Source organism: Motacilla alba, chromosome 8, assembly GCF_015832195.1.
Source record: "Motacilla alba alba isolate MOTALB_02 chromosome 8, Motacilla_alba_V1.0_pri, whole genome shotgun sequence".
Taxonomy (NCBI): domain Eukaryota; kingdom Metazoa; phylum Chordata; class Aves; order Passeriformes; family Motacillidae; genus Motacilla; species Motacilla alba.
In genome coordinates this window covers 1,489,744-1,508,710 of record NC_052023.1, presented here as the reverse complement: position 1 = coordinate 1,508,710, position 18,967 = coordinate 1,489,744, and the positions used below count along the sequence as shown (strand labels likewise).

At 45.3% G+C, this 18,967-nt stretch overlaps 1 protein-coding gene across 2 annotated transcripts in view; it reads left to right on the top strand.

Annotated features, from left to right (window-relative positions):
* The first annotated feature begins 691 nt into the window (after positions 1-691).
* The window catches only part of LEPR (leptin receptor), a 29,857-nt gene continuing 11,581 nt past the window's right edge, over positions 692-18,967 (top strand). The window contains exons 1-8 of one of the 2 annotated variants that reach the window (XM_038144972.1): positions 692-873; positions 4,210-4,268; positions 6,314-6,607; positions 7,833-7,950; positions 12,256-12,461; positions 14,978-15,123; positions 15,924-16,071; positions 17,435-17,731. In XM_038144972.1, the coding sequence (XP_038000900.1) occupies positions 4,229-4,268; positions 6,314-6,607; positions 7,833-7,950; positions 12,256-12,461; positions 14,978-15,123; positions 15,924-16,071; positions 17,435-17,731 (1,249 nt within the window). In that variant the 5' untranslated portion in view covers positions 692-873; positions 4,210-4,228. Of the gene's footprint in view, positions 874-3,141; positions 3,538-4,209; positions 4,269-6,313; positions 6,608-7,832; positions 7,951-12,255; positions 12,462-14,977; positions 15,124-15,923; positions 16,072-17,413; positions 17,732-18,967 lie in introns of those variants that run through there. The other variant, XM_038144971.1, reaches the window with a different exon arrangement.

The window sequence follows — 18,967 nt, the reverse complement described above, 5'->3', positions numbered from 1 at the left end:
AGCCCCTTCCCAGCTCCCTCAGGGATTCTGCAGCCCCTTCCCAGCTCCCTCAGCCTCTCCTGGGGATCCAGACCCTTCCCAGCTCCTCCCTGGTTGTCCCGTGTGAGGGTCCCGGTGTTTCAAACCCTTCCCGGGTATCCCGCGTGAGGGTCCCTGTATTTCAAACCCTTCCCGGGTATCCCGTGTGAGAGTTCCGGTGTTTCAAACCCTTCCCGGTTAATCCGTGTGAGGGTCCCTGTATTTCAAACCCTTCCCGGGTATCCCGTGTGAGGGTCCCGGTGTTTCAAACCCTTCCCGGGTATCCCGTGTGAGGCTCCCGGTGTTTCAAACCCTTCCCGGCTATCCCGTGTGAGGCTCCCGGTGTTTCAAACCCTTCCCGGTTGTCCCGTGTGAGGGTTCCGATGTTTCAAACCTTCACCGCTCCTTCCCGGCTGTCCCGTGTGAGGAGCCGGGCGGGCGGGGCGCTGGGCCGGGGCGGGGCGGCGGAAGGGTCGGGGCTGAGGGGAACAGGGGAAAGCTCAGGGGAGCCGGGGGAATCTGAGGAGATCGGGGCTGAACTGAACCGGGGGAGGCTGCGGGGAGCCGGGCTGAGGGGAGCCGGGCTGAGGGGAGCCGGGCTGAGGGGAGCCGGGCTGAGGGGAGCCGGGCTGAGGGGCCGGAGCTGAGGGGAGCTGGGCTGAGGGGCCGGAGCTGAGGGAGCCGGGCTGAGGGGAGCCGGGCTGAGGGGAGCCGGGCTGAGGGGCCGGAGCTGAGGGAGCCGGGCTGAGGGGAGCCGGGCTGAGGGGAGCGCCCGTCCGGGGCTCGCCGTCGGAGCAGCACCGTGGCAGCGTCGCTTCAGCCGCCAGTCGGAACCCCGAGAGCGAGGAGAAGCAGGTTGGTGAATTTACTTTTTATCCCCTGCTTTATCCGCTTTCTACCCCCACGCTCTAATTTCCTGAACCATCCCCCTGAACACAGCCCGCAGCCGGTTCCATATCCCGCTCTCAGATCCAGACGGTTTCAGCCCTTTCCCTCCTTCTACTCCCTGAGATTCAGTGTTAGCAGCAAAACAAAAATAAATCTGTGTGAATGTGGGCTGTGAGTCCCCGATGCTGCGGGAGCTGTGATGGAAGAGAACTCCGGGAAGTTAATGAGTGGTACAGCATTTATAAATGTATTTTATAATGAGCGCAGAGAGCCCTTAACTTCCGAGCATACCTCAAAGGGGATATAACCTCTAAGTGCCAAGTATGCCAGGAGCTCTGCTCATAAGGAAGGACAGATCCACAGCATGAATGAGGAGTGGTTTCACCACAAACGAGAGAAATTCCACGGTCTGGAGAAACTCTGAAGAGTTCGGGAGGTTTTGCTGTCGAGTCTTGGGGGAGAGGCTCCAGCAGCAGGTTTAGAGTTGGATTTGTAGCTGTGCTTCTGCCCAGCTTGGGTTGCCTTTATTAAAGCTTTAACATTAACAAAATTATTCAGTGTGGGTCATACTCATTTCTGTTTTGCGTGTGCCACTTACTCAGAACTCTGTATTAAGAATGGTTTTTAATATACTCAATGGCAAATGGAATTCCATGCTCAGATGGACAGGCCTGGAAAGCCCTTGGCATCTTAAAGAACAGGTCAGAAGATGCTGTGCATAGACATTATTGATAAAACATTTTTATGTTTTTATGCTTTCTAGAGATTTTTTAATATTTAAAACCAGCTGTAGTGCAGTGCTTGCAAAAATCAGGGATGGTTTATATGGTTTTCCATGCCCAGTGCAGTTGTTTGTGGGTCCTGCTCATTTCAGGTTGTGCTGAACCTGTTTCCCATGGTGATAAGCCAGGGAATTCTGTGATTTCTCACCTGTCCTGTAAATAAAAATGATCTCATTTCACTGCTCTCCTCCTTGCCTGTCATATCTGTTGTGTTTTGGTTTTAATCCCAACTCTTGGTGCTGAGCTATTCTGTGGTTGATACGGAGAGGAATATAGTATTTACATAAGAAATCAGAAAATTCCTTGTACACAGCAGCAGCAAACTCAGTGGTTCCAGAATAATTTAAGATATATTTGTTCAAAAGGACCCAAATTCCTTCCTTTTGTAGGGACACTTCCCCAGCCTCAACTAAACCAATTTGTCCTGGCTGTGTTCATTTATTCTCTACAGGACAGAGCTTACAAGTTGTAATAATTCTCTTTATTTAACATCCTCTTCCCTGTAAATGTTCCTGTAAAACTTGTATTCTTTCTTACAGTGGAGTAAGGAATTCTGGCAAGTTCACTGTTCTCACTGGAAAAGGTTTTGGGAAATCCTGTGCATTTATCCTGCCCTGGGATTCATCTCTTTTTACCCAAAGTTTACACAAGGACGGCTGAACTTTGAACAGAGAAGGGGCTGATTCTGTGGCCGTGCAGCTTTCAGGGCTTTTTGGTCATGTTCAGCCCTGGGTTTGGTCAGGAATGTTGTTGGAAAAACACCTCACTAAAGCCAGCCTAGGTTGATGTGACAGGAGATCCCAAGCTGGGCTAAAAAGTGGTTTTGCCTTCTGCTCCAAATATTGAATTAATGCTGACATCAGAATCTCCGATTGCTCCGTCTGGCCATTTTTATGCCAGAATCCCAAAATCACTAAAGGTGGAAAAGCCCTGCAAGACCATCGAGTCCAACCTTGTCCCCAGCCCTGAGTGCCACTTCCAGGAGTTCCTTGGACATCTCCAGGAATGGGGACTCCAAACCTCCCTGGGCAGCCCTTTCCAATCCTGACCACCCTTTGCAGGGACAAATTATCCCTTAATATTTTTCACTTCCATCAGGAAATTAAAAAACCTTTCTCTTCACTAAGCTACATAGAAATTATGATTTCCCTTCTGTGTGGGGTTTGGGGCTCTGTGTTTATTTTCTTCTCAGTGTAAATGGGTATTTCATGGGGGAAGCTTAACACCCAGGGCCTCTGGATAATTTTTATAAATTTTGGGAATGGATGTCCAGTTTCCTTGGAAGTGATCTCTGCCCGTTTCCTGCTGGGAAGGGGTTGAATGATGGACAGGGATTTTTGTTGCACCCGTGAAAGAGGAACATGGGCTGTTTCTCATTAAACCATTTAATAGTGTGAATAATGTACATTTATGTCAAATGAACTCTTTTAAAAGGTACTTTTTGCTTCTGAAATTAGGGAAAATCTAACTAATTCAGTTATTTGGAAATAATTCCTGTCTGTCTCTTTGTGAAATGACCTGATAGCTCCATAATTCCTCTGGCCCTCATGGCTCTCTAGCAGAAATAAACTAATGGAAGAGGAACAGGGGACGTGGGCCACCCACCAGCTGTGCTGAGAGCCAAATTGTGCCCTGAAAGTGGGGCTGGGAAAGTCAGAGATTCCTTCTTTAATTGCTGAAAATGGAGCCGAAAAAGCACAGTGGACGGGGAGAAAAGTGGATGGGAAGATTGGCTGATCCTGCAGAGCGCAGTGCTGGAGAAATTCAGCTCCACTGGATATGTGGGAGAGCAGGCAGGAGACAAGGACCTGGGAATTGTGCCTTCCCTGGGCAGCTGGCTGTGCTTCAGGTAGATATGGAACACAGAAATAAATCTATTTTCCAGGACATGCAGCCCCAAAGTGCATTACATAACCTTGGCACTGCCTCTTTTGGCTCCGGGGGTGTTCTCAAGGAAACTGTCCTCAGAAATATTCCAGGAATGGAGCCCTTTGGAGGGATTCCCTAACTCAAATTTCTCACCCTGGCATTTGCTGCCTGACTTGAGCTGTGGATTTTACTCAGCACTCAGCTCCCAACTACAACAGCAGCCAAACTCTCCTCTGTGGAGCTTTAACCATAAAAAGATACTTTGATTTTAGCAGAATTTATGTAACTATTGGATGAAAATACAAAAGAACAAAGTATCTGAAATGAAGGAACAATAATGAAATGTTGTTGTAAGATTTAGTGGAGTCTTCACTGTTGGAATGGGTGGGCTCTCCTATGTCTGCTGCACTTGGAAAATTGTGGGTTTTTTTCTCCCTTTCTGGCCTGTTCTTCCTTTCCTGCTGTAGAGACAAGTGTCTCTCCCCATCCCAGAGTGTTGGAATGAGATGATTTTTAAGCTCCTTTCCAAACCATTGTGGTTTCCATGATTCTGCTCACAAAGGTGTGAGCACCAAATGAACTGAAATACACCAAAATGAAATTATAGATTGATAATTATAAGCCCTCCGTTAATTTTCTGTGTGTTTTTCAGGTCAGCTCTACAAAACAAGATGTGTTGGCAAATCATCCCAGCCATGTTTGTGCTGATGGGTGAGTCACTATAAAATATCCCCAAACCCAGTTTGGGATAACTTTTCAGATCAGGAAACATCAGGACACATCCAGATGAATGCCCTGCACAGATTTGATGAGATAAAAGCTTGTGGGGAAGTTTGTTTTGTTGCCCAGAAGTGCAAGGAGAATTCCTCTGCTCCTGGAGGGTGCTGCCATTCCTGCTCCCACGAGCACACAGGGCTGCCAGAGGGTGCTCAGCTCACTCCAAATGCTGCAGCAATAAACTGGGAAATGCCTCTGACAATATTGGCATCTGCTCCGCAAGGACAGCTGGTATTTGCCTTCCTTTTTAATTTTTTTATTAAAATAAGGACTATTTAAAGGGTTTTGATGGTGGCGCTTAGGGAGAAGGCAGACCCTGTAATCCCGTGGAGTTATTTGGAAAATTTGTGTCTTTACAAAATATGAATCAAAAAGATGAATAAATCGTTACATTTAGGTACCTTTATACACATAAACACCTTTTTACCTTGCTCTGCATGTACTATTATCCACTCAGTATCAAAGACTGCATTGCTGAATTTCTTTTAAGTACCTTTTGTGATCTGAACATATTGAGTAGCTTTAACTGGAAAACCTGGATGCTCCAGGGAGGGATTTCAGAGCAGTTTGTCACCATCTGATGGCCCTGCTGCTCTGGGGACAGAACTGAAGTCAGGCCTTCCTCTGGGTCATTTTAACCTCATTTTTTTCTGTTTTTGAAGAAAGAGGCTGAGCACATTTGTGCCTTTATAATGTTTAATTAATCCCTTGAGATGATCTGTGATACACAAGGGGGAAGTTCCTTAGAAAAGGAGATGAGCTGGGGACAGTGCTGCTTCTCTGTCCTGCTCTGTGTCACATTTTTTGTCCTCTTTTAATCATGCATTATGGCCTGAGAGTTTGTTTGCCCCCCTCCTCCCGCTGCAGGCCTAATGAAGCTGGGATTTGCAGAGGCACAAACTCTGTTTAGTGGGAGAGCAGGGAAGAGCAGAGCCCTGCAGGAGTCTGGCAGCACAAAATCTGTGTGGAGGGAAAGCAAAACCCTCTGCAGAACAACACTCTGCATCTTCTGGCTTTAACAGCCTTTTTTAGAGCTCTCATTTCTTATTTTGGTATTATTTAACTCATGCTCTGTGCTAGAGAATGATGAACTTCATTAATCAAACAGTGCCAGAGATATTCTGGTATCATTTTGGCTGTGGCAAGGCACAGAGCATCAATTAATTTCTACTTAATGAACTGCTCAGAATTTCTGCCCTTCCTGAGCACAATGCAAGGCGCACCCGTGCCCCTGTGCCTTGCTGCAAGTAGAGCTTGAATCTTTAAATTCAGAGTGGTTTACAGTGTTTTCCCTGCTCGTCCTTCTCTCGACCATTGTGAGCGCAATTCAAGCTATGACATCAACAAATGTGCTCAGAGTGGTTTTATTTTAAGTCTGATGGGAAAAAAACTATCATTTCCCTGCCTCGCACTTCCCAGATAATGCCCTGGGGTTGTGCAGTTGCACCCACAGTAATATTGTCCTTTTTTATTTCAGAGTCACAGTGGGACTATGTTTCATATTTACAACAGGATTATATTTTCATTGAAATGGAGCTGCTTTAACAGAGCTGGAGGGGATCTGTTCCAGCACTGCATGGGGAGATGAGACTCACACCCAGCTTAGGATTCCCTTCAGTTTAGGATTCACTGCAGTTTTGGTTAATAAAAGCCAGTTTATCCCAAAGAGATGCTTCACCTGCAATCTTGGCCTTGACTTTCTCAAGAGAGTGAGAAAACAGAAGTTTAGGTGCAGTGAGGGTGGGGTAAAATCTGGAATCTGTCACCTGTGACACCATTCAGAGAGGATGTTTTTAGTGATTTTGTCTTTACCTAGAAGGGATGTTTTTATTAATTTTGTCTTTACCTCAGGGAACAACCCCCAGAAACAACAACCTGTTTTTTACCTATTTCTGTATCACATCAACCCCTCCCTTTTACTTGTTCAAAAATATGAACTTTTCCTTTTATTCCCAATGCTTTTCCCTTCATATTTGCAGACTTCCTTCAGATGGCAGCTGCCCATTGCATGGTCCATCCAGTTCCTGCCAGGAATTTCACACTGCCCTGTGTGCTGCTGAACGAGACCTTTCTGAGCCCCTTCTTGGCTGGGAGCTGGTCTGGTTTGAGGGGAGAACTTGGAGCACCCAAAATCAAGCCTTTAATGAATGAAGAAAATTTTCTGTGCTGCCTTTGGAGTGCCAGCAACATTGATTGTTCTTTGTACAGAGCAAGCATGCAGGCAAGGAAGTTTATTCCTTCAGAAATAAATCTCTCTGCTCCTCAGAAAATAGGTGGGTTTAGCACTCAAGGGCACAAGGAGTTAATAATTCCAAAAATATTTAGGTTTTTTTTGTTGTTTGGGAGGAGAGGGGTGGGTTGGATTAATGGAGATTCACTTTTATCCTGGGCAGGCAACACAGTGTGGTAAAATCCTTCCTTAGTGTGGCAAAATTCATCCTCAGAGAGGTAAAATCCTTAGGGTGGCAAAATCCTTCCTCAGAGAAGCAAAATCCTTCCCAGTGTGGCAAAATCCTTCCCAGTGTGGCAAAATCCTTCCTCAGTGTGGCAAAATCCTTCCTCAGAGGGGTGAAATCCTTCCTCAGAGAAGCAAAATCCTTCCTCAGAGAGGTGAAATCCTTCCTCAGGGGGGTGAAATCCTTCCTCAGGGGGGTGAAATCCTTTCTCAGGGGGGTAAAATTCTTCCTCAGGGGCGGAAATCCTTCCTCAGAGAGGTAAAATCCTTCCTCAGTGTGGTAAAATCCTTCCTCAGGGGGGTAAAATTCTATCTCAGGATGTAGTGGAAGATGGAGGAGTTGTACAGCACAGTTTCAAAAGGGAAAAAAAAAAAAGTTGGCTGTCTTTCCAGGGGAATTGTGAATAAAATATGGAGCACTGCATAAGAGGACATAAACCCAGATCTTCAAAGGAGTTTAGACACTGTGAGGAATATTTTAAATATTTTTGGTGGATGTGGGCTTTAAACTCCATCAGAGGCAGGGGAGATGGAGAGCAAATGGCATCATTTCTACATGAATGATGAGGCTTTAAATAATAAATGTGCAGTAAATGTCTGTACACGGATTAGGAGTTTTTTCCCAAGGTTTTTTTCCTCCTCCTGTCTCTGAGGAACACGGAGCTGGCATCCTGCTGCCAGGAATCTCCTTGACCTCAGTGGGTAGAATTTCATTCCACAAATCCCCGGCTGAGGCTGTGCCACTTCCCAGGACACAGCAACCACCATCAGCTTCATTTTTCTTCACCCTGCAGCCTTGTCCCTAAATCCAGGTAAAAAATATTCCTTCTTTAATCATGACAGTGCAGAACCACGTGGATTGTGAGCCTTGGAAGTGTTCAAGGTGCCCAACTTAGATCATTCATAAATATTTTCCCACTTGTGGTGCAGCCTCACTTTCAGGAATTTCTGTTCCTTGTCCTCTCTTTGTGAGTGACTTCCATGCAGGTATTTTGTTCGTTTTAATGCAGTTCAGAAATGTGTGATCCCTTTCTTTGGTCCAGACTGGAGCTGGAACGTGGAATGCTGGATTAGAGGCAAGCTGGACCTGTTGGTTTGTAACCTGCAGCTTTTGAAGCTGGACCTGAGAGCTGACCTGAAGGTGAATCTTTTGTACTCTGGGTAAGTACAGGATTTACTGTTAAATCTGTCTGGAAAACTGAAAGCATTTCCTAAAACATCAGCATTCCAGCTTCCAGCATGGTGGGAGCTTTGGCTCTGCAGATTTTGCTTTGTCCTGTCTAAAAGTAATCCTGGATAAGATGGAAAGTTTGTGGTTTTTTGAATGAAAAATGGTTGCAATGGAGAGTCCCTCTTCTCTGTCCTTCCCATGTTTCTTAAAATCTGTTAATGAAAGCAGCATTAACTTCTTAAAGTATCTTTGTTGTTAGAATTTCTTAATTTCAATATCTTGGTTCTGATTTTTATTTGGTTTTTTTCCCCATAATATTGTCTCTCTTGAAGTAACTGTGGTACTTTCCATGTGATCCAAATGCTGCTCTCACCTCATTGTCACTGTGGTGAATATTCCCTGGAATGCTGAGACGTGGAATCATCCTGCCTGTGGGATGGGCAGGTCTTGCATACATTGGTTACAAAAAGATCTGTTTGATTCCATGAAACCACCCTGGTTTTTTCTGGATTATTGGTAGGTTTGAAGAGACACACAGAGACCTCATTTCCTGATGAAACAGGATAAACTGAAATAGTTTCTCCTGAATTAGCTGAATTGATAGAGGAGGACTTCCTGAACAGCCAGATCTCATTTGGCACAATTCATCCCTGTAGGCAGAGCAGAAACCAAATGTATTATTTAAGAATAAATATGGTTGTTTAGCTGACACAATATTTTAATCCCATTTCGGTGAGGTGGGTTCCCATTTCCAGTGCTCCTCATGACTCTGACTCCTGAAATACCATTCCATGGGTGTTTGTGGGGGAAGCAGCTCTGCTTTGCTCCGCTCCATCCAGGCTCAGCTGCACAGGAAAAGCTTTGCCAGTGATCCCAGTGCAGAAATCTCTATACCCAATTTTTTTTGGGATGCCACCAGACTGGAGCCCCAGCTGGGCTGAAGAAGTTCCTTGTGCTGGGAAGGGAATTCAGCGAGTTCCATGCAAGTTGGGAGAGCAGGCCCTGTGGACTCAACAGGATTTCTGTTTGATTCCTCTTTGCTGCAAAGACGAGAAGCAAAGCAAAACCTTGGAGAACTCATTTCCCTCCCCACATTCCATAGGAATATTTCCCTTTTAGGGTCCCTGTGTTCTGGGGGAGCAGCAAGCGCAAGCATTTCAACCTTTGGGAAGGTGACAGCTTTCCCTGTTGGCTCTCTGGTACCTTAGCATTTTATTCCTGAGCCAAAATACCTTGAAAACATTCCCAGTTTTAAAAATATGCATTCCTGGCATGTGTTTCTCCCTGGGAGTCTGGAGCTCCAGCCAGGATTCTCACATACAGGGCAATGCACAAAAATAATGATACAGGAGAATCTACAACAGAAAAGCTTTGGTCTCTCACAGCGTTTTTTTCTTTTTTTTTTCCCAACATTAGAGAAGTCTCCTCTTGTTTACCACATCCACAGTTTTCCTGCTTGGAAATAGCAGGAATGGGAATGTTCTGTTCTGCCCATGGCAGTGCCCTGTGAGAGGCTCCAGTGAGGGACAGGATGGGCCATTGGAAAGGTTATTCCAAAAGAAGAGAAAAGGTTATTCCAAAGCTTCATTAGACTAGTGGGTTAATTGTATACCAACCGTCTTTCCAGCTGTCTGATCCCAGGAATGCTGCAAAGCCCAGGGTTAATTCCATGAGCTGTTGTCTTTAGCCTCAGGGATCCCCTTGGTTTAATTCTGAGCACTGATTATCGTTTGCCCTTTGAGCTCATGAGGCTGCATTCATATTTTGGCTTCTTTGAAGTACCTGGGAGGCTCTCCTCCAGTTCTGGGCCTGAATTCCCATGGTTTTTAAGGATAAATCATGCAATCAGTTGTGCATTGAGCCTCTCCAGCCAGAGGAAATCAACCTCTCATAAAAGATTGATGAGCTCTGCAGCCCTCAGATCTGCTGCGGTTTAATGGGGCAGCTTCCTCAAATCAGGATTCTTCTAGAGCTACCATTGATCAAAAAACATTGGGAAATATTTATGGAAAGAATCCTGGGAGCCCCAGACAGCTTTGCTCCCTCCTTTCCCAGTAAAGGCAGTGCTTGGAAAGGATGTGGGAACAATGTGACAGCAGAGTTACAATACTGACCCTATTTCACAACCACCTGCTTGGGATGCACCTTTCCTGAAAATTCAGGTAATTTGCCCCAAAAGGAGTCTTACTTTTTCTTTTCAATTGCAAGGACAGGATTGAAATTCAGCCAGGACATTTTGCAGCATCTAATTGAAAGTCTCCAAGCTCCCCACAGAGCCACAGATGAATTTAGCGGGAGAAGCATCACCTTCTGAAGGGGGTTGAATATGAATATAAAACATTTAGGACTTCCTACATGTTTTTTTCTGAGGTTTTCCAAGGTGTTGGCTAAAAGAACTCTCTGTGACAGGATTTGGGTGGAGGAGCCACTGGCCTTTTCAGCTTGTGAGGGTTAATAAGTCAGGAGAGGAGGTCTTTAGCATTTTTCTCCCTTTAAACTGCTTTTTTTTGGTGCAAACAAGTTCATTTGGATGGTTAAAAATTGAAATAATTCTTAGGAATGATGAGGAGCTGGTGTGGTGGTATCCACTTTCCAGATAGATCAGATCAAAGATGTGGTTTGAAGAAAAAAGATATGTTTTCATGGATTGGTTGTGGCTTTTGGAGACCAATAAAATCCGAGAGCAACAGGAGAAGGCAGAGAAGCTTCAAAGCAAATTCTGCGAAGTTTTTGAAAGGAAATTCAGGAGAAAACAGCGGAGCCACATCTACAAAAACCAAATTATTCCAAGTAATTTCAGGGCTTTATGTCTGCCAGATCCCATCAGCATAACTCCTGTGTCCTAAAGTCTGCGAGTCCTGGTGAGAATTAGTGTAGGAATGTCAGGATGGACTGTCTGGAGCATTAATAAATGCAAACCATACCTGGACATGGACCTGCTCGGGGGTGTTCCTGCAGAGCACAGGAGCTGGGAGGGCAGGGCTGCCCAAATTCCATGGGTTTGCAGCCTCAGAGTATCCCAAGATGCAGAAAGATCAGTGAGGGATGGGGGGAGTGGGGCTGGGATGATCCAGGAGGGGTTCCCTGCAGCTCTTCCCATCCTCCTCAATTCTCCTCAGTTTTTTGACCTTTTCCTCTCTAAGCAGGGCAGGATATGGAAATGTAATTGGTGAATCATGGCCAGTTCCCTGTGCTCTGCTCTCAGATAAATGGAGCAGATAACAAATGGACTAAACCCAAAAAATAAAGCAGCAGATCTCGTCCTTCCCTCTCCTCCAAGGCAGGGATCTCTGCCCTGCCTGAATCCAAGTGTTCCAGTGACTCATGCCAGTTATAAAACCATTGGAAAAATGTACTGAAAGGCTCCTATTCCATGAATTTCCATTTCTTTCTCTGAATTAGTAAAACAAAACCCTTGCTGGACAGAAAGAATTCCAAAATCACTTCAGAACAATTCCAAAGAGGAGCTTTTTATTTTTTTTATTTTATTTTTTTTTGGGTAAAGATGAAACGTGAAAAGCAGGAAAGAATCCGAGGTGACCGAGCTGTCAGGGTTTGTCTTGGCTTTGCTGCTGGGAGAAATTTGGCCACAAATTATTTGCACTATTAAATTCCCAACCTTGGGGAAGCTTTAGTCACTGGATACCTGCAGAATTCCATAAATGTGGGTTTCTGGAAGAGCCTGAAGAGTAGAGATGAGAATGAAGAATGCTTTGGGAACTGCTGGTTCTGAAGTTTCAGATGGGATATTGGGAAGGAATTGTTCCTTGGGAGGGTGGGGAGGCCCTGGAATGGATTTCCCAGGAAGCTGTGGCTGCCCCTGGATCCCTGGAAATGTCCAAGGATGGGGCTTGGAGCAGCCTGGGACGGTGGGAAAGGTCCCTGTCCATGGCAGGATGAGATGGGATCTAAGGTCCCTCCCAACCCAAACCATTCCATGATTATAATATTCCTTGGAATGCTCAATTGTAGCAGGAGCTGGAGGGAACATTGAATTGTTTTGGCATTATTTCAGTGCCTCACAAATGGGAATTAGGAATTCCTCTCTTTTGGGAGGGCAGGGAGCTGCCATGGGAAGGTGAAACAACACTGTGTGCCTAAAAAGATCTGGGAATTCTCTAATGGAATTGAAAACCATTTAAAAAGGGAGAAGCAGCAAAGTTAAAGCCATTGGTTACAATTATTATTATTATTTCATTAATTAATTTATTTTTTGATCAATAAACCATATCCAGATGGCCTCACCTATTGAGATCCAGAAAATTGTTTGTCCTGGTTTGTTTTTGCCCCTGCAGGTCAGAGCTGTCCCTGGGGGCTGCATCCACGAGCTCTCTGCAGGGCGCAGTGCGGGTGGCTCCGTGCGCCTGCGGGGACCGGGCCAGCTGCCAGTGCCTGGTGGCCACCCCGAGCCTCAACCACACCTACCTGCTGTGGCTGGAGATGGTGGCAGGTGGCACAGCCCTGGGGTCCCCGCTGATGGCCCTGCAGCCCACGGACATTGGTGAGCACGGCTGAACCCCCCGCCCATGGAAATCTGAGCCAAATTCCAGCTAGGAATGCAGCTCCGAGAGTGAAAATGATGTATTTTAATGAACAGCTTCGATGAATCAAGGGGTTTGGTTGGAAGTGTAGTTAGCAAAGGTCACACATTGTGTTAGAGCTTAACGAGGAAATTAATTGATACCAGGTGGGGAAAACTGAAACAAGGTTAGGAATACAACAAGGACAGGTGATACATGAAGTATTGAAAGAGTGCAGGAGCCATCAACTCAACTGACTTCTAAGCATGAGAGGAGGGTTGCACTGGGACCAGCAGGCCAAGGAGCCCTGCCAGCTTGACATGGGCAAAGAGTTTACCATGAGGAAGAGGTCTTAGTTCTGACTTACTTCCTCTGAAGAGGAGTTTAGTGCTCTGAAATGGGTCAGAACCCATTTCTTTGGGTTCTGACCCATCCCAGAGCCCACCCACCCAATTAAAGAGGACAGCCCTAATGGACATCCAGCTAATTAAAAGACAAAGTGAGAGGGTTAATGGTTATGTGATAGGTATCCTGGAAACCATCCTGGAAAGCATCTGAATATGTAAAACCTTTTAAGATAAATAGAGAGCAGGAGCTTGGGACTTTTTACAGATGTCTTTGGGAGGTTACTCCCCAGGTGTCCAGCACTATAATAAATGTACCCTCTTTTCAGCACTGTAATAAATACACCCTCCTCAGCTTTAATTAGGCGAAGAGTTGTCTGTCCACGCTTCACCTCAGCAGCAGGATGGTTCTGCTGGGAAAGGGGCACAGACAGGGCAGGAAAAGCTCCCTAATCCCTGTCTGGGCTCCAGTGCAAACCACACTGAGCACAGCCCAAGCACTCAAAAATCGGTTACTTCTCTTTTTTTCCTTTCCAATCAGAGCCTCTCTGTGCACAAGACTGGCCCAGTGGTGGAGCTTGTTGCTGAGGGCTTCAACTAAATTCAAAAAGCAGTTCCCAAAGTTGCTTAGCAAGAAATCCCACCCATTTTCCCAAGCAGCTCTCTGATCCTGATGTTTTCTTCCTCACCCATGCAACCCCGAGCTGGAAAACATTCCTGTGTGTTTGATCAAGCTCAAAGTCTCCCAACATGATGAATTTGAAATGCGTTGCTATCCAACGTGCCCAGTTATTGCAGATTCGGGCAGATTTCATAAAGGCAGGAGCTGCCAGCTGCAGGGAAAAAAATTAAAGTTTTATGAACATCTTATTAACTTAAAAACTTAGGAATTTTATGAACTTCCTCCTTACTGATGTGCTCTGCAGACAGAACCAGTTAAAATCTCTGGGTGGGCTGGTTTGGAAGATGAGAGGTGGCATTTTTCATCCTGCTGGTTTGAAATGATGCTGCAGGAAAGAATTAAAAATTCAGGCCGGAGTCTGCCAGTATTTAAAAATGACATAATGAGTTAGCTCTGCTTAGTGAAGCATGTTTTTAAAATGCACAATATTAATGTATGTTCTGCCAACATTTAGCTCAATTAAAACTATTTTGAATGCGAAACTCTTGAGTGCTTGTGCCACGTGGATTTTATTTGCTGATAGTGGAGCAGGTGGCATCACAACCATCATCTGTGGGATCTGATTCAGGGAAATGTGATGGCAAAGGCACTGGCTTTTATTTGCCTCCTCCCCAGTCACTCCCTGCTGGCCTTCCTGAAGTTAACTGGTTTGAGATGGTCTAGAAGTAGAAATGAAATAAAATCTGACTTGGCATGGTGGATTTATACAGAAAATAGTTAGAGATGTTTGATATAACTGAGTGACATTCCAGTAATGCACTTAAATGGAGCCCTTAGAGAGCCGGACCCCAGAGCAGATGGAATTTGGAGGGAACGTTTGCTCACTGCCCAGGATTTTTGGGAATGTTTTCCCTTCAGCTTCTGCAGGGTTTTGCTCTTCCGTGGGCACAACTTGGCTGTGAATGAGGACAGGGCCAGCCAAAGTCTCAGTACCAGGGAAAAGCAGGGCCTTGCTTCCTTGGCATTGTCCAAGGAATGGAATCCTGAGGATTTCCCATCCACAGCTCCCTTCATCCCCATGGGAATATCCAAACTCTCCATTTTCACTCTCCTGGACACCTCCTTTCCCAGCCATCATCCCTGTGGAAGGATGGGCATATTTAGGAAATCCCTGTGTACACTATAAGGAGCAACTTGATTTTCTCAGCATTCCCACCCCTCTCCTCCTCCTCATTCCCTCTTCCCAGCAAGGCAGGTAAGCCAGGGCTTGGCTACTGGGAAAAGCTGTGGCCTGAGGGAGGAAATTCCTGCAGGTCCAAGGGAAATGGGAACTCAAACAGCACTTCTTGATGGCTGCACCAGCACCAGAGTGACTTCTGCAGGGATATCACAGAACCCTGCCATGCAGTAGAGCAGCTCTTGAGAGCGGAGTTTAAGAGAACTGAGTTTAAGGCCTGAATTGTGAAAACCCAGTAAGGCCCAGCAGCCCTGGGTGAAGCTGGGCCTAACTTGTGGGTGGATTTGTGTGCAGTGAAGCCTGAGGCGCCTGTGAAGCTGCACCTGGAGCTGACTGAGAGGGGCCAGGTGAAGCTCTGCTGGTCCAGCCCTGCCCCGCTGCCCTTCCCTCTGCAGCACCAAGTGAGGATCTCTGCTCCTCCGGGACACGGGGACAGCCAGGTGAGGCAGCTCCGTGCCTTCGGGGCTGGGGCATTCCCGAATCCCAGCATTCCCACCACTCTCCTTGGCCTTGGACTGGGAGAGTGGCTGTTCTGGTGGAGCTGGGCTTAGCAGGCTGCTGTTTCCTGGAGAAGCTGGGCTTAGCAGGCTGCTGTTTCCTGGAGAAGCTGGGCTTAGCTCGCTGCTGTTTCCTGGAGAAGCTGGGCTTAGCAGGCTGCTGTTTCCTGGAGAAGCTGGGTTTTCCATCTGTCCCAAAGAGAGCAGCCCCATCTCCTGCTGGCTCTCACCAACAAACTCCCATTTTTCTCCTTGGGTGAAATCCTGGATTCTGTGCAGTCTAAATCCATTTTCTTTCAGCATTCTGTATGTTCCATAACACATCTGTGTTTAATATTTATAAGTTTTAGTATAAATAGGGTTTTTTTCTGTTCCTACCACGCAAGTGGCTCTGGAATAACAAGCAGCTGTTAATTAGCAACCCATAATGAAACAACTTGTTTTCCACCGAGTTATACAACTTCCAGCATTCTCAAACTGATGGTAAATTCAAAGAAGAAAGATTTTTAACCCAGCTTGCTACCCAAAAACATAGAAAATCCTTGTGTAGAATATGAGGATGTTGTCTCCTGTCTCTTAAGGAACAAATTTATTTGCTCAGCACTCCCATCCTTCTTAAAAACTGAGTTGAAAGAGAAGGCATGAAAGGGAATTCAGGGAATTCTGACTCCATACAATTTATTTATGTTCCGTCTGTGTTTTCCTGTTTCATTTTACAACAATAATGGATTTGGACAATCCAGCCGATGCTTCACGTTGCCCTGGAAAGCTCCGTGGCCATGGACAATGCCCTGCTGGACTCTCCATCCTCAGTGCAAGTGAGGAGCAGGAATCTCCGTGGTCCAGGCTTCTGGAGTGACTGGAGCACACCCTACAACCTCACTTTGGGAGGTAGGACACCTGCAGGGTTTGGGGCTAAAGCTGATTGTCCAGCTGGTTTTATGGATTCTGTGTTGGAAATTGAGTTGGGGTGAGAAATCCTGCGGGAGCTTTTCCTGCCTGAGCTCAGCTCCGTGCCAGGCTGGCACTGGGAATTCTGGAGAGCGCACCTCTGGGGCTGGCAGTCCCTCAGCAGCACCTGCCCACAGCCACACAAAGCTCTTTTCCTCAGAGCTTTTCCATCTCCAGTTCCAGCTGGCAGCCCCGAACCTCCCCTCAGTTCAGGATTTTTCTCCTGATGCTTTCTCTCGCTCCTGGTTTTGGTTTTGTAGCTGAACTGAAGGCCCAGAGCAAAGTCAAATGTGCTTTTTATACAGTCCAGCCTGGTTTGTAATGCTGAGTTTTGCAGTGCAAAACTCACTTCCTGGTTATTTTGTTGTATTTTCCATGCTCTGCTCAGAATTCCTTGGGAATATTTTGGTCTTTGCTTGCAAAGGAATTCTCTGAACTCTTAATACAGGCACCTGCACCAAAGAAAGAACTAAACCTTGGAAAAAGAGCTTTTTTTCTAATAAAACCTGAAACAACAGATCCTAAATCTGCTTCACTGCCTGAGAAAGGGAAATTTGGGGGAAATCCTAAAAATCCCTGCCTGGCTCCTCAGTAGGGGAATCAAACCTGACCTTTAAAGGATTTAATGCTGGTTTTGGGATGTTCTTTGCAAACACCTCCATTCCAGCTCCACCTCTATCTTCCCTGAATCCCTGACTGATGGGGGCTGAGTTTAAACTTCTTTAAATCCTTGGAAAATTCAGTGTATTTGAGCCTGCACTGGACCACTGCTACAATTTGCTGTTAATTGCAGTGTAAAACCAGTTTTGGGGACTGTAATCTGCTGCTGACTTCAGGAGGAGGAGGAACAGCACCTCCTGGAAAGAGGGATTCATTTTATTTTGTATCCCTTGCATTGCTTGTACTGCACCCTCCAGGGATTTTCTGCTCTTTCCATTCAGTTTTGCCTGGGGATATTAAAGATTATTTAAATCAGAGTTTAGAAACTTCAGGCGTGCAGGGAGACAGACCAAGGCCCATTTCTGCCCCTGTTCATAGTGATGAAGTAGGAAAGTTAGAAACACAACTGGATAACAACAACAACAACAACAACAACAAAAACATTTATAATTTTCTATTGACAAATCCTTTTTTCCCCCTCAGTTTCTTGTTGCAATGGATGATGATGATGATGATAATGATGATTATTATTGTCAGTGATTATTGTTGTCAGTGATTATTGTTGCCAGTGATTATTTCGGTGGCAGACGCGTGTCCGTTGCTGGCTTCGCTGTCCCCTCAGCGCTGTCCCCTGTCGCCGCAGCTCCGGTGCTGTATTTCCCGGCGCGGAGCCTGGCCCGCGCGGGCGGCAGCGCTTCGTTCCTGTGCCGGTACCGCAGCCGCTCGCAGCCCGTGCCGGCGCGGGAGCTCGAGTGGTGGCTCAACTTGGCCGAGCCCGTCCCGGCCAGCCGCTACTCCGCGCTCAGCAGCCGCGTCGGCCGAGTGACCCTGCCCGACCTGAGAGCCACCCAGCCCCGGGGCGGCTTCCTCTACAGCGCCCTGTACTGCTGCCACCGGAGCCGCCAGTGCCACCGCGCCTACGCCGAGGTCTATGTCGTGGGTGAGGCTCCGGGGGTTCCCGTTCTCCTTCGGGGTTGTCACTGCCAGGAGGGAATATTCCCATTTAAAATCCTGTATTGCCCTTGGTGGTTTTGGTTGTTTTTTGTTTTTAATTATTATTTTTTTATTTATTTTTATTTTTATTTTGTCTGTTTGTTTATTTGTGGTTTTTTGTTTGTTTTTTCTGTGGTTTTTTTGTTTGGTTGGTTTTTTGGGGTTTCTTGTTGAGGTTTTTTGTGTTGGTTTTGGAGGGGTTTGATTTTTTGTTTTTTTTTTTTTTTTTTTTTTTTTTTTTTTTTTTTGTTTTTGTTTTTTTTTTTTTTTGTTTGTTTAATTTTGTGTTGGAATTTGAAATGTAGGGAGTTCTCAGAACTTTGGGTTTATAAGTTAAAGCTCAGAATTAAACACAAGATTTGATTTGAGGCTCTGGAAAAAGCTTCTAAACTTAAGTGTTAGAGGCAAGATTGTGGGTTTATAGTTTGAAATAAAGACACGTTAAATAAAGGAAAGTTTAGAGTTTAAGACAGAAAAAATAATTAGTTATAAAGGTAAAAAGGCTAAAGCTTAGAATTAAACACAAGATTTGATTTGAGGCTTTGGAAGAAGCTTCTAAACTTAAGTGTTAGAGGTAAGATTGTGGGTTTATAGTTTGAAGCAAAGTCACGTTAAATAAAGGAAAGTGTAGAGTTTTAAAGTTTAAGATACAGAAAAATAAAAGTAGTTATAAAGGTTAAAAGGTTAAAGCTTAGAATTAAACACAAAATTTGATTTGAGGCTTTGGAAAAAGCTTCTAAACTTAAGAGTCAGAAGCGAGGATGTGAATTTATAGTTTAAAGACATGTTAAGTAAAGGAAAGTTTAGAGTTTTAGAGTTTAAGATATAGAAAAATTAAAAGTAATTATAAAGATAAATAAGAAATTTGGAGTGCAGTACTGTAAGTTTGCGTGTCATAGCATGATTAGTTAAGAAAGCTTACACTGTAGCATGAGGCTATAAGACAAAATATTTAAAGATTGAGTCAAAAACATAAATACTTTTGTTGGTAGTGTTTTATTAGTCAATAGCTCCTCAAAAAGTCTTGTAACTAAGAGTTTTGTGACTTTTTAAACTATGCTGTAAAGATGTGAGCTGAACTCACTTTTCTTACTTACCTAGAAGATTAAAAAATAAACCACATCATCCAAACCAGTTCCAAACTCCCATCTCAAATTACATCAAAAATTCCTCAGTTTTGTTT